At 41.1% G+C, this 15,571-nt stretch overlaps 1 protein-coding gene across 8 annotated transcripts in view; it reads left to right on the plus strand.

The window, feature by feature from the left end:
* The window catches only part of Arhgap26 (Rho GTPase activating protein 26), a 411,269-nt gene that overhangs the window by 338,263 nt on the left and 57,435 nt on the right, over positions 1–15,571 (plus strand). The window contains exon 21 of one of the 8 annotated variants that reach the window (XM_048811734.1): positions 312–1,605. The exons of the other annotated variants lie outside the window; for them this stretch is intronic. Within the exon in view, the coding sequence (XP_048667691.1) occupies positions 312–315 (4 nt within the window). The 3' untranslated portion in view covers positions 316–1,605. Of the gene's footprint in view, positions 1–311; positions 1,606–15,571 lie in introns of those variants that run through there. 8 annotated transcript variants of the gene reach the window in all.

A 15,571-nucleotide genomic window follows, 5' to 3' on the forward strand; every position in this document is an offset into this window, starting at 1 on the left:
TCCACATGGTACTATAAAAGTAGATACAGACATGCATTTGTCAAAACCCATAAAACTCACAGTATACAAAGAGTGAATCCTAATATGAACTGTGGACTTTAGTTAATAATACTGTATTAATATTTGTTCATCAGTTGTAACAAATGTTCCATGCTAATGCAAGATGTTAATAATTGGGAGGAAATATGGGGTGAGGGAGAAGAAACAGATTTAGCAATAATTTTTCTGTAAACCTAAGACTGCCTTAAAAAAATAAAGTCTACTAATATGTTTTTTTTTTTTAATTCAGATTTCCATCTTCTTTTGAAAAGGTAGAAGATTCTACTACACCAAACCCAGTTGTTACTTGGTTGGAGATGATGCTGTTTGGTTCCTCCAATCTCAACACTAGCCTGCTCTGCTCCTTGAGATCTTATGCCTGTTGACATGCAATAGATTAAGTATGGCCCAGAATCTTTTCTGCCCCTTTCATTAAGAGCTGAAGCCCTTGTATCCAGGCTGGGCTTCAATCTGGTACTTGTTTTGAACAATAGAATGTGGTAGAAGTGATACCATATGACTTCCCAGCCCTGGCCACAAGGCCTTGCACCTTCTTCTCTCATCCTCTTGGAACCCAGCCACCACATACAGAAGCCCAGCCTAGCCTCTGTGAGAATGTACAACCATTGGAGAGAGAAGCCCAGCTCTCCCAGCCAAGCCCCATACCCAGGCAAGCAGTTAGTTGAACGAAGTGACATGAGTTATTCCAGGCATGACGCACTGAAGAGCAGCCCAGTCGGCCCATAGACTCATGTTAGATAATACATTGTGGCTGTTTTAGGCCACTGAGTTTGGGGTGGTTTGATGTGCAGCAATAGTTAACTAACACAGGCCTATGATTTTGTGACCTCGGAGTCACAGGCCACTGCCTGTGGATGGAGCTGATCCGCCTGGGTGAGATAGAGCTGGGGAAAGCTCTCACTGTGCCACGTGGACACTACTAGCCTTTCACTTTTCAGAATCTTCTTTGAAAGAAAATGACTCATAACTGAGATTCTAAGAAATTAAGAAACAAAACAAAATTCCTAGCTAATGGCTGAGGCAAGCAAGAAAGATGGCCCAAACATTGGACCGAAAAGCAGGAAACCCTGGGTTTGAATCCTGGCACCAACACAGGCTGGCTGTAGGATCAGTCCTTGGCTCTGAACACACCCAGCTCCTACTCCCTGGGTGGAAGACGTGTGACTGCCCCACCTCCAACAAGGGAGACAGTTCAGTGGGTGCTTACAGAGCCCCCTCTCCTTCCATAAGGACCAGTAGAAATGGCATGGTGCCAACTCCTTCCTGGAAGATCTTGATTTTTAAAGAGGAAGTAAATAAATACTGAGAAAGAAGTCAGGGGTCGTCCCACCAGGAACATAACATATTGCAGTAATTCCCCAGATTAGAAACTCATAGGCAAATGCTTTCTTCATACCACTGTGGTGAGGGTGAGGGGGCTTGTTAAGATTGGAAGAAGTCTAGGAGGGCAGGGCTGATTACACCAATGGTGAGCCCCGCCTCTGAGGTCTCCCTGCCTAAGTGGTCCCCGCCTCTAAAAATTAACTGCTCAGTAGTCTCATAAATAAAACTGATTTTCCCGCATCCTTTCCTCTTCTCTCTCTCTCTCTCTCTCTCTCTCTCTCTCACACACACACACACACACACTCTTCCAAGTTATTTCTGGTGACCTAAAAGATGTGCACATGCCAAAGGCTTGCATATTCCGCCAGAATCAACCATCCTCTCCCATCTTAATGGCCAGAGAGCAGACCGTGGAATCCAAAGGATAAACAAGGGTTGCTTCCAGGTGGGGTTGTTTGCTTGACTCCTTAGTTTGATTCAGCTGCTCTCTGATGAAATGTAGGGGAAACTTGCCTAGAGAGATGTCTCTAAAATTTTACTTATCTTCTGCTTATTCAGTCAACATTCGTTCAACAACTATAAACTGAATACCTATTGGGAGTCAGTGTTAAACTTCAGTGCTGAAGGTACAGTGATTTGAAAAGAAACTTAGGGGGACTGAGAGTGTAGTTCCGTGATAAAGTGTATGTATTAGCATTCACCAGATTTCTAGGTTCAAACTTCAGTGCAAAAAAAAAAGGGCGGGGGAGTTCTGTTTTTATGGAGTGTGTGTGTGTGTGTGTGTGTGTGTGTGTGTGTGTGTCCCGGGGATTAAACCCAGAGATACTCTACCACTGAGCTACATACCCACCTACCTATCTATCTATCTATCTATCTATTTATATATTTATTTATTTTGAGACAGGGTCTCGCTAGATAGCTGAGACAGACCTTGAACTTGTGGTTCTTCTGCCTCAGCCTCCTAATTACCCAGGATTATACATGTGGGCTACTATGCCCACTGCTTCCATGGATTTTATATTCTAGTGGGTACAGGAGAAAAATCTGTATCTAATTTATTAGTCCGTGAGGAATTCTATGGAGAATACTAATGCAGGGTGAAGGAAATAGAGGTTTGGAGGAGAAGGAAGAAAGTTCCTTTAACTCTCTCCACTTCAGTTCCCTCAGAAAGGTGGCATGGAGATTGAGGTCATCCTTTGTATTTTATTTGCATGTGTAGCACTCTGAATTACAGCAGTTATTATAAATATTATCTCAAGAGAGCTCCCTCCACACACACTCTTTTCTTTTTCTCTCTTCTCTCAACCCTGGTATACACTTTTCCTTTGCAGAAAAAATGTCCCCACTGTTGCTCTCACATTTCCTTACAGCTCCCTACATCTAATCTGAGACTGGAGCTCTCTGTTGGTCCAGGGCTAGAGCTATCAATGCACGGGGGAACTGCTATTATAGAGAGAGCCCTGCCTTGATCCAAGACCACCTGAGGTAGGAATGCCTGTTCCTGGACAATATGGAAACCTCCAAATCCCATGGGGTACCTGATGGGCTGTGTGTATAGCTGTTATTTGTTGAGACTAAAAGAACCTCAAAATGAATAATATGCATTAAACAAGCAATTTCTTAATGAGTTTTATTTATTTATTTTTTTACAAAGAAAGGTAATTTTTTTGTCTCATTGCTATTATATGCCAAAGGAGTTAAACCTAGACAGGCAACTATTATTCTACTAGAATTGTCTTTATTTGTCATTCTTTGAAATGTGGGCATTTGAAAGAGGAAGTTTTCCTGTGTGGTTGGATTAGCTTCTGTGGAGGAGGATCTCCCTGTTAGATTGAGGAGTCTGCTTCTCACCCACCTGCAAATGTAAAAGGTCTCTTTAGACAGTTTCACCTGCAAATTTGGGCAATAACTTGAAGGCATAATGGTTTTCTCCAGGAATCATTTGCCTTTTCTTGCTCCTGCTCACAGTCCCCCTGGTGATTCTAGCCGAATTCTTCCCTGTTGTTTCTAGGAAATGCCTGAAATAATCCTTCTGTCACCTTAGGCTCCTGGGACTGCCACAGTTATATCTTCCCCAAGTAACATCCCCTTGATGTGTTAGGAGAACGTTATTGATGTGCCACATCGTCTTTTCTGAGTGGCCTCATGTCAGTTTTTTTTTCCCCAAAATGATATCTCCCTCTCCAATCAGGAGCCTAGCTGGGATTCACATGGGTGATTATAGAGATTACTGATGGGTGATCCATCTGACTTCTATTGGATAAATGTGTTTGGTTATTAGTGGTTTCCCTCTCCTTCCCCATCCCTCTCTCTTTAATATAAAAACTGCTTGAGGCACCCTTCATGCTTCATGACACAGCAAGATTTCTTTCCCAAGCATCTGGGCTGTCAGTGGTACTTGAATCTCTACAGCCTGTCATTCAGGGGGAACTTGGGACAGGGCAGGGAAGGTACTGTTACAATGCCTACACACATCCCTGTTTTCCAACAGCATGGAAAGCACAGTTGGAAAAATATTTCCCTTCACATTTCCTGTACTTTTTCCCTTTAAGTAATGTTCACCCATATAAAAGGTCTCTTTTTATCTATAAACTTATTAATCTTCCTAAGTAATCTAAAACAATTCCCAAATTTGCCATGGCATGCAATACATATTCAAAGCCTTGAGGTTTGATTAAAGGCATGAATGAATGAATATCATTCTGAATTTAGCTGCCCTCAAATGCCTTGTGGCACTGTATATGTGTGTCTAGGTGCTGAGCATTTTAAATCTAAACTTTTGGGTAGACTTTTTAGGGAAGGAAATGGGCTCAAGATTTGGCATGGCTGTCAGCAGTACTTTGCCTTTAGAGCTTTGAAGGAGCTCTAAAGTGCCATTTTTCTCAGGTAGGATTAGTTTGGAATTGTTTCTCCCATTGTATATGTAGTCTGGAAGATCTTATTGGGAGATTCACATTCTAAATTGAATAAATGAAAGTTACATTAAAGTACTGGTTTTTAAATCTTTTTAATGAATCCGAGAGGCAGATGCTTACTTAGCTAGGGAAGTATTCCAGGTTGGATACAGCCTCAGGATCTTGTTTTTTAACCCTCTGCATTAAGAATCTAGAAAGCCATAGATCCTTCAGAGCCTTCCTCTGGTCTATTACACTGTCCTTCCAGGGAACTGTCTGAGCTCAGTGCAGTAGTTCAAGTAGTGGTTCAGGATCAGCATCGTGGGCATCACCTGACACTTGTAAGATGTAGATTTTTACATTGGCCCACTCCATCAGCAATTCCTGAGCAGGGGCCTGGCACTCTGTGTTTCACCAAACCCTGCAGGTGATTCTGATCTGTGCTGAAGTCTAGTGCACAGTGGCATAGAGCGTTAGGCTGATAGACTCCCACAAGAATAAAATTGAAGCCGGGTACAGTGACAGACACCTGTAATCTCAGCTACTCAGGAGGTAGGGACAAGAGGATCTCAAGTTTGAAGCCAGACTCGGCAACTTAGTGAGACCCAATCTTAAAACAAAGGGCTGGGGATGTAGCTTAGTAGAGTACCCCCAGGTTCAAATCCCAGTAATGCAATAATAAAATTAAATTGGTATTGACCTCATTCTAAAGCTCTTAGGGCCAAGCCTGGGTCATCACAGACACTCTCTGTCCATGTAGTGGTAACTGTAGTGGCCTTCACAGAGCCCTGCCCTTGGCCTTTGAGATAATTCGTAGCTTCTATGGCTGAGCAGGGATTTGCTTTTCAGAGGAACTCAATTAGTTCACCAGTGTTGCACTTTCAGACTCCCCCAAAAAGTCCAGCAAACTACTTTGCAAATGCATGTCTCTTGGTCACAAGTCTAAAGAGGGTGGATGCATCCATCAAGCCAACAACTACGTGTATTGAGCACCTATTAGGTGTGAACAGGATGAGATCAAGACACTGGTATTGATAGTAGAATAGTTCTCATGGATATGATCAACATGGACACTTGATTTAAAAATTTGGCTTTTTTTATTAGTTGCTCAAAACATTACAATGATCTTGACATATCATACATTTGATTCAAGTGGGGTAAAAATTTGGCATTTTTAAGTTAGTGTTCCCAAACTGATGCAGGAAGTAGGAGGAGGTATCACCAGGCAAAATCTGAGTTGGACCTCTTACCTGGAGGGATCAAGTGTTGGCTATATCATTTCCTAACTGCATAAACTTGGGCAAGTCATTTGTCTTCTGAGAAATTGATGACAGTATCAGTTCTATGAAGTGATAATAATAATACCTACCTTCAAGGTTGTATTCAGGGTAAGGATGAAATAATGCTTTCTTGATACATGGCCTGGTTCAGAGTAAGCAGTCAGTGAACATAGGTTGCCACTGTAAGTCATGTGCCAGACAATAATATTTCAGTCAACAACAATGGACTGTGTATATGACAGTGGTTGCATAAGATCATATCACCTAGTGACCTTGTAGCTGTCTTAATTTGTGTAATTGCACTCTGATATTCTTACAATGACAGAATCACCTAACAATGCATTTCTCAGAATATCTATTTTAGTCAGATTTTTTCACTGTTGTGACTAAAAGATCTGATCAGAACAATTTTAGGAGGAAAAGTTTATTTGGGGGTCAGTTTCGGAGGTCTCAATCCACAAACAGCAGGCTCCATTCCTTAGGACTCAAAGTGAGGCAGGATATCATGGCAGAAGAGTGTGGTAGAGGGAAGTGGCTCATATGATGATCAGGAAGCAGAGAGACCGACTCCACTCCCCAGATACAAAATATATACCCCTAACCCATGCATGTCCCAATGTCCCACCTCCTCCAGCCACACCCCACCTGCCTTCAGTTACCACTCAATTAATCCCATCTGGCGATTAATTCACTGATTGCGTTAAAGCTCTCATAACCCAATCAATCATTTCTCCTCTGAACCTTCTTGCATTGTCTCACACGTGAGCTTTTGGGGGAGACCTCACATCCAAACCTTTACAATATCCCTGTCAGTAAACAACATATGACTATTTTTTTTGTTACCTTATTGCTTATTGTCCCCAGCAATGAAAAAGGTCCCAGTGCTGCTTTCTTTCAGTTGCAGTAGATGGACACTCAATATTTATTTTTGCTGTTTGACCCTGAGTGACTCAAAGCAACCCAGATTCAAAACATTGAGATCTTAAAAATTAATTGAAATACCTAAAACTGAACTAATTACAAAAGTAAAATACACTGAAATCAGTGGAAGCACTCCCTTACCAGACAAACTTCAAGCTCTTTGCAAGAAGTCAACAGGCTGAGTGTTTACCCTGGGGAGCCTTGTCAAGCCACCTACCCTATTGTTTCTCCTTTGGGTGGAGCCAACTGGAACTACATTAATTATGCTGGAAACTAATTGCAATCTTAGTCTTCACTGGGGAATAATTTTGCCTCCGGAATTCCTCTGCAGCCTATGACTCTGTGTTAATTTGACTGCCTTTATGGCAAAAAGGAAAACAGTTTCTGAAAAAAAAATCATTCTGAAATTTGGGCTTCTAGTCATTCAGTGCATTTGTCTCGCAAATTCTCTTCCAGGGTCTCTCAACTTCCTTCACAAGGAGGCAATATGATTCTCACCAAGATATTACTTCAATACTCCTTTGAATATTTCTTACAAATTAAAAATAGTTGGTGATGGGGCTCTTTCTTGGCTGATAACAAAATGCTCAGAAAATGGATAATAGCTGCTTTCAGGACTACCCTGTTACCTCCAGTTGCCCTATGCAGGAGAAGCCATGTCTTCAGGGGGAAAAAAAAGTGATGATATTGTTCACAAATTAAGGTAGTAATGCCCACCCAAGAATGATGAATTAGCACCCTAGGAAGAAACATCTGCATAATCAAAATAATATAATAAAGAAGGGTTTATTTATAAGAGGATTGGTGCAGGGGAGTCCAATTAGACAGTACACTACACCAAGTCTAGTAGCTGCCAATCAGTCTCACCATCCTTAGACTGAAGGGATATGAGTAGAAAATTGTACCAGAATCTAAGGGTGGAGAATGTTGGATAGAGTTAGCAACCTGAAAGGTGCAGTGACCTTTGGTCGAGGATCACAGCAAGGTGGAGGTGTCCTCAAAGCAGGGGAGTAAAATCCTAAGCCTTCTCCATCCTTTCCTGCTAATCTGCAAAAGCTCCCCACTAGCTAACTGAAAGTCAGAGGGTGCAGAAGCCCTACTGATGTCATCCGCACTTTGTTTCCAGAGAAGAAGGTAGGTGGGAGAATGTATCTGGAGAAACAAGTATGATATCTAGCATAGTTGCAGTGGAAACAGCAGCAGTAATTATCAGTAAAGGATTCCCTAAAGAAATTATAGGCTAGAACACTGGCCAGTATAGCAGAGAAATGAGGTAGTTCTCTATGTGCTGATAATATACAGTAGCCTTCAAAGGTACATAAAGTGGGAAACAGGTACAAAGCAGTGTGTAGTTATAGTTCTCAAGCCAGCCTTCCCATTAGCATCCCAGCCCAGCCCATCCCACCTGAACTCTGTCCCTAGAGCCTCAGTTAATTGATCTGGGGTAGGGTCTAATTTTTTGGCATGTTTTTTAAGCTTCCCAAGTGATTTTGATATGCAGCTAGATTTGAAAACCATTCATATTATGTAATGCTACTTATATAATAATCCAGAGGTATAGACTAAAGACAAGTATGTGAACATGCCTAAAATATCTGAGAAGATCCAGGGGAGTGAATGTGTGGTAACCTCTGTAGGAAGCAGATGGGGCAAGGGTCTGCTGTAGGAATACTGGCTTTTCATTTCCACACTACCTCTTTCTCATGTGGGAATTGTTTAAATGTGCCACATTGACTGCTTGCTTTCAAAAGAATAATTAAAAATAGATTTGCTTAGTTTCAAAACCACCATTTATTCATTTTCTTAAAGCTATGGCTTATACCTGGGTGCTATAGTGAATGCCTATAGTCCCAGCAGTTCAGGAGGCTGAGGCAGAAGGATCATGATTTCAAAGCCAGCCTCAGCAATTTAGTGAGGCCCTAGGCAACTCAGTAAGACCCTGTTTCTCAATAAAATGCAAAAAAAGGGTTAAGGATGTGGCTCAGTGGTTAAGTGCCCCTGGGTTCAGTCCCTGGTACCAACAAACAAAGCTATGGATATGAGAAAGGATTCTTTTTGTTAACATTGAATAAATGTTTTAAATCCTCTATAGCTAGGGATCTGAGATACTGTTTGACAAAAGAACAAGTTCTTTACCAAGCAGGTGTTGGCTTTTGATGTGTCATAAATGAATTGAAGGTCATTGAATCATTTCTTTAGTGACCAGATGACTCCTCTCCATACTGGCCTATCCGGGGCCCCAGGTGTTAACTCATAGCACAGCCGAGGAAATCTGAAGGAGTTGGTTGAGCTCTCAGAGAGCTGAGTGACTCCAGTCAGCCTCTGGACTATTTCAGATTTCTTACTAAAACTGGGAAGTCCTGACTTAGGGAAGTAGAAAGTACATTTTAGCATTGAGCAGCTACTCTTGAACCCCTCCTACAACCCCCAACCGACATTGTGAAATTTAAGTAGTTCCGTTATCTTTGAGCTATAGATAGTTATTTCCCCTGATCATCTGTCATTCTCCATCTGCTGTCTACCCAATTTCCTTTAAAAGCTCCATTTTAAAGCAGAATTTATGATGGAAAAACCTTCACTCCTGACCTTTATGGAGATGCACTGGAGTTCCTCAGTAATAATCAGCAGTTGCCCTGGTAACCTTAGACACACTGCTTAAATCACCTGTATTCGTCACCATCCCCTCCCTTCAGGAGACTAAGATCACCTGCTTTGTGCTAATGAAAAAAGGGACATTTTAATAACTTTATAATCCTTTCAGCTGCTATTATAAGAATAGAAGTGATACTGTTTGTGATTACTTACTAAAAAGGTTTTCCATTTTGTTTTTGAGTGACAAAGGTGGTGATATGGAATAGAAATCACCTCACTTTTGAGCAAATTAGAAAGCTAGTTTCTATTTTGTTCAGCACTGTACTCACAAGATTTAAGTAGGTGAAACTTGCAGACTAGAATTTTAGCTGTACCAGACTAGAGTGGGAGGGTGAAATCGACGAATCTGTTATGTCGGAGATCTCTGACAAAGATGGTTAAAGCCCACCAGCTCTTGCACTTTGACTTGAAAAGTGCTGCGTGAAAGTTAGCAAATCCAAAGCACGGAGAGCTTTCTTATCTTTGAGTGAGTGTGTTGGCTTCACTCCGTCTAAGGGGCCACCTGCCTCTTCCTGTAGCATCCGTGTACTGTGCTTTATGGTGTACAGCTCATGGTGGGAGCTCCATATGACTCCCTGCTTCTTCTGGGGGAGAAAGCATCCCCACCCCCAAATACATATGTCCTCTTTCCCATTCTTCTCTTGACTCTTTGTGTGAAAGTGGAATTAGAGGAAATATGTCCTTAGTCATCCTGTGGCAGCACTTACAATGTCCAATTGTCACAGTGAAAATAAACTGGCAGGAGATCAGGAATCAAGAAATGGAGTCATGGGAATCCTGGACATGCTAATCCAGTAGAGACAAGATCCACATGTTAGTGACTGATATGGCCAACATAATCATCCCAGACAGCAGTTGGAGCCCACACTATCCCAAGAGAACACTGCAAGCATTTAATTATTAGCAAACACCTAGCAGTCGCTCTTGCTCTCTTCTTTACCCTTAAGTCTCCATATGATGCAAGCTTATTTTCATTTCATGCTTCCCTTTGGATTAGGGCACCACAGTTGAGTATCTGCTGCTGAGCCTAACTGCACCATTCATACTCAGTAGAATCCAGAATTGGCATCCAGAATCAGCATCTAGAATCCACCAGATCTGACAGTCCCTTCCCAATGGATTTAGCAAGCACTTATTGAAAACTTACTGTTGAAGTCACTATTCCAGGCAATATGAAAGAAACAAACTTATACTCTATCCTCAAATTGCTTACTGCTCAGATGGAAGAGATCAGATCTACATATATGGGAGAGTATTGCTGCCAATACAAGATAGATTTTAAGTAGTGAGTGAGTGGCTTGATCATTTACCCCAAATATTTGCTGTTGAATGTATTATCTTTGCAATTGTACCTTGTATGGACAAAGTTTCCATAACTCCTCTCGTTCTTCTGCATCTGCTTTGAAGCTTATACTTTCTTTGTCTTCCTTCATCCAGTTTGCTGTGAGTTAGGGAGGAAGAGTTCTAGTTTTAGGACCCAGCTTTTTTTTTTTTCCTGTTTCCCAAGAGGCTTTTTACCTCTCAGGCTCTGCCACTTGTCAAGCACTGGGCTTAGAAAAGATGAGGTAATGTACCAAATGAATATTTTTCCCCCAGAGAGGTCTCCATGGTGCCAATCTCTCAGATGCCAAAAATCTAAAAATCTGGATTGGAAAAATGAGGTAGAGAGAAAAAAAATGCCAAAAAGAATGAAAAGATAGAACTTGATCATTTGAATACATTACATTTTAAAGTTACCCCCCTCCAGAATTTTTTTTTTTTGAGGACTTGTTTGTACTTTTTTCCTTCCCAATTAGCAGTATACTAATAGTGATAGTATAAGTTTTCTATATAAATCCCTATACCAAAATGTTAAATTGAAATTTAATTTATACCTATAGGATTATTTTCTGATCTTATATGGAAAATGAAAGTTTGAGAATTAATAATTCTTTAAACCTTGAATCAGTATAACCAGGAAAAATATAAGTGAAGAAAGGCTGTACCTCACTATGGGTCAGGGAAAGTTTTGCCAATATATTTTCATGTACATTTTCAAATACTCAAATCTCAATATAGAGCTAAGAGCTCATTTTTCTAGTTCTTTGTCTATAAAGAAATTCTACATTAAATGCCTTCTTTTCTCACCAGCCAGTTATTAGGTTCTGCCTTAAATTCCAGCAGAATCAGTTAAATCTTCTGCCCCAAAGTCAAGCACCCAGGTTCAACATTACAAAGAAAGAGTCTCTGCTTGCTGTATTTTTCTTTGCATACCTGGATGATTGTTCCAGGCCCTTCTTCCAGGTCTGGAAATGCCAGCTCCTGGAGTTTATTCTTTTCAATTGTATACCAATTCAAGTGGCAATATGGAGACTTAATAAAACCAGAGTCGAGTTGCTACTTTGAACACAGCTGGCTCTGACTGGAACGTAGAGAGCTCTCTTTGTTGGCCACAACCTTAAGGCTCCTGTTGGAACTCAAGTCGGAGCCAGCTTCCCACTCCCTTCCTCGTTTTTTGGTTCGCCTTGTACAAGCAGCTTCATAATATAACCCACTGAACTTGGCTCCCCTGGTGAAGAATTAGATCTCTGTGCAGAAATGTTCAGGGAAACCTAAGACCCTCATCTAGAATCTGAATATGTAATCAACACATTGGGCCCCAACACAGGCGAGCAGTGTGATTTTAAGCAGAATCCTATGTATGCTGCCACGGCCTTATGCTTAGCTTCACTCCTGATTCATATAGAAATACAGGAATTAGTATTAACAAAGTAAGAAAACACCATCTGTGCTTCGCTGAACTGACTGTGCATTTGCCACCTATGTAGATGGCCCCCTTTCCATGTAAAGGACCTGAACCTTCTCAGATTGCTTTCCTACACATCATCCTGGGGTTGGCCTGGATCCACGCCACAGGTGTGAAATTGGATGGTGTGTCTGTGAAAAAGCTGGGGTGGAATTGGGACTCCAAAGGGCCATGCTCTGGTTTTGCATACAGGTTGAGATTTTTGGTGGCTGGGTGGAGACGAGGAGAAGAGAGGAGATGTTGTCAGTGGGAGAGAAACTTTGGAGGAACAGAAGTATCTAAAGGAAATTTTATGGAATTTGTCCTGCAGTATGCAATGCAAACCTCCTTCCATGGCATCTCATGATATTTTCAGGAAAAATCAGTTCCTCCATAATCAGTAAGCTTGGGCTCTGAAGAGAATTATTTGAGTTCATATTCCAACTCTAGTGCTTATTAGCTGTTTTACAGTGAACAAGTTACATGACCTCCAGAAACCTCATCTGCTCATTAGGAATAATAGTAGTATCTGCTTCATAAGGTGATTGTGAAGACTAAATGAAATAGTTCATGGAAAGCACTTTGCATAGCTTTTAGCAATAAATGTTTAACAGAAGTTTTCTACCATAATTATGGTCATAGTTGCTCTTTTAACAGTGAAGATTGAAGGATGGGGTCAAGTGCTGAGTCCCACTTCACAGGGTAAGATTGGAGGCTGTCCAGGATCCAGTTCCATTTGAGATACAGAATAACACAACCCCCTTCCCCCAGTGCATCTAGACTGATCCAGGTTACATACCTGGCAGTGAGTACCAAAGCTCTCTGAGTAGCCAAAAGAACCACAACTCCACCAGGTCTCTAGTCCTGTTGGACATACTCAGTTCAGGGTGACTGAGGGAGTATGGGAAGGAAGCTGAGGCCAGGAACCTGGAAAAGTCTCTTAAGGGCTGTCAGGGTCCAGGCAGAGCAGGAAGTACAGGGAGGTAGAGTCCCAGGTGGAAGGCAGGCCAGAAGGAAGTGGAGTGGCACTTTGGGCTCCACATTGCCACCATTCAGCTAGTTGGTATGTTAGCCATCTTGCAGACCAACTACTTCTTCTTGATGTTCCCACTGGCTACTTTCCCACTATAGTGTCCATGCATCTTCTCTCCTTCATAGCCTTGTTTTCTTCCAGCTTTGGATTGTCAGGACCCCTATGGCCTCTGTGCTATCTCATAGCTTCACTTTCTGTAGGACAGCTTCTTCTGAATTTATTGCTTCCCAGCCTCAGTTCCTGAGCATGAATCTGATTGAGCTCCATTGTCTGCTGAACTAGGTCATTTCCAAAGAGTCTGAGGCAGAAGATTCTATTGTTTAATCACTGTGGGCAGATGGTGTGTGGTCCCTATTTCTTCAGCAGCAAGTGAGGATGGAGCAGGTTCTTAGGTTGCCAGGTTCAGGGTTTATCTTATTTCACACACAGTTATAAAAAATTTGGCTCCTGGGTTTCCAACATCCAGTGTTTTGAAAGTAACATTGATATTATAAGAGATAGTTGTATTTACAGAGTGGAAAGTGAATTGCTGAAATGGCAAGGTACAGAGGAACTTTTTAAAAAGAAATAAAAACTGTGATATTGCAGAAGCCTAGATAAAGAACAAGCTACCCTTCACACCCAACAGCTCCTTTGGTTCCAACTGTATGACAGTACAAGGCAGTTCATGATTTTTACAATCCTTATTCCTCAATAAAGTAAATTACATTTGATATTTTCAGGTTTTGAATGTAGAAAAATGTGTGCAATATCTTAGATTTCCATTGGATATAAAAACAGAGTGCTTAAATAATTGAATTTTGTTTGTGGAATTACTTGATAGAAAACCTTGTTCTTTACTGATGTTAATTTTGCATTCACAATTCTTTATGACCTAGAGATGGTAACAGTATGGGAAATGGGATAAGCACAGGACCAAGACATATCAACCATAGTGTTTTCATATATATATATTTCTAACTGAAGAATTAGAAAGAATTTGTTCTAAGAATCTGTCTTGCTCTCCAGCACGGCCAGCAGCCATGGTTCCTACCACATGGATCAAGTTCAGTTACTGCCTTTCCAGAGTGCAAAAAGATCCAGGCAAGAGATAGCCTGAGCAACTCTAGGTAGAAGGCTTAACTGTGACCCCTTTTTTCTATTCTAGTTCAGGGAGTTTGAGTCTTCAGTGACCAGAGTGTCCCTATGAGGTTTGTCATTGTTGTTTCATGGTGCTGGGGATTGAACCCAGGAGCTTACCTATGCTAGGCAAGTGCTTTACTCCAGTTCTTACTTTTTATTCTCTCAATCATTCAATAGTTGTCACTGAATGTCTTCAATATGCAAGCACATCATAGGCATAATTCATTTTATTGTAGCTTCACTGTATTGAACTTTGTAGATACAGTGTTTTTTACAAGTTGGAAATTTGTTACAACCCTGCTTTGATCATTAGCATATTTTAGCAATAAAGTATTTTTAATTAAAGTATATAAATTGGTTCTTTTTACACATAATGCTGTTGCATACTTAATAGACTGTAGTGAAAACATAATTTTTATATGTACTGGGAAATCAAATATTTCATGGGACTTGCTTTACTGCTGTGGTTTGGAGCTGAACCTGCAGTATCTCTAGACTATGCCTGTGTATTAAAGATGAATTAGTTGGGGAGAGTGCCCTTAATGATGACAGAACACAGAAATATAAAATAACTGTAAAAACAAGATTGAAAGATCTAAATGCTACGTTCTGCTAGACTTTTCCAAACAGGAGAGGTGACTGAGCTGGATTGGTCGAGGAAGGCTTTGTAATCAAACTGGCACTCGAGCTTGCATCTTGAAAGATAGATTGTAATTTGACAGTGGAGAACAATGACAAAAGGCTCAGAGGCAGGAACACACAGGGCATATGCAGAGAGCTGTTCATAGTTAAGTTAGAACATATGTTTCTCATCTATAATATTACAGTTGTTTGGTTTCTTGTGTCAATGATTTTTACTTCTTTTAGCTGCTAAAGCTGGGGAAGCCTAGTAATGTTTTCTTCCCATTCCAGCACTTCATGCTAGCTCGATCCCCATGGAACATCTTCTACCAATATATCTTGTGTAATTGACTTGCCTGAGACGTTCCCTATTTTCATCACAGTTTTGCTTCACAGTCAAATAGGCTTCACCATCTGGAACTCCCCCCACACATACACACATTCTCTTCCACAAAGAGCCTGTTTCCATTTCTAAGTGTCATATAAGGTCCGGTGACATTCTTTTTTGCTTTGAGTTTTATATTGTTAAAAAGCCAACCAGGGGGCTGGGGATGTGGCTCAAGCGGTAGCGCGCTCGCCTGGCATGCATGCGGCCCGGGTTCGATCCTCAGAAGCACATACAAACAAAGATGTTGTGCCCGCCGATAACTAAAAAAATAAATAAATAAATATTTAAAAAAAAAAAAAGCCAACCAGATAGATTTGAAAATAAGCTGTATTTCTCTCTCTTATGTTACAACCCAAACCAAACACATCAGACACATTCTGATAACCTTCAGCTTTCAGCAAGGACTGTTTATGTTGGAGTATATCTCCAGGAGACCCGCTCTGAACTCCAAGAGGGGAGAACGGCTCAAAGACAATTGAGACAGGCCAGATTCATAGTGGGATTAATAAGGAG

The sequence above is a fragment of the Marmota marmota genome, unplaced genomic scaffold (genome assembly GCF_001458135.2).
Source record: "Marmota marmota marmota unplaced genomic scaffold, marMar, whole genome shotgun sequence".
In the NCBI taxonomy this organism is placed as follows: domain Eukaryota; kingdom Metazoa; phylum Chordata; class Mammalia; order Rodentia; family Sciuridae; genus Marmota; species Marmota marmota.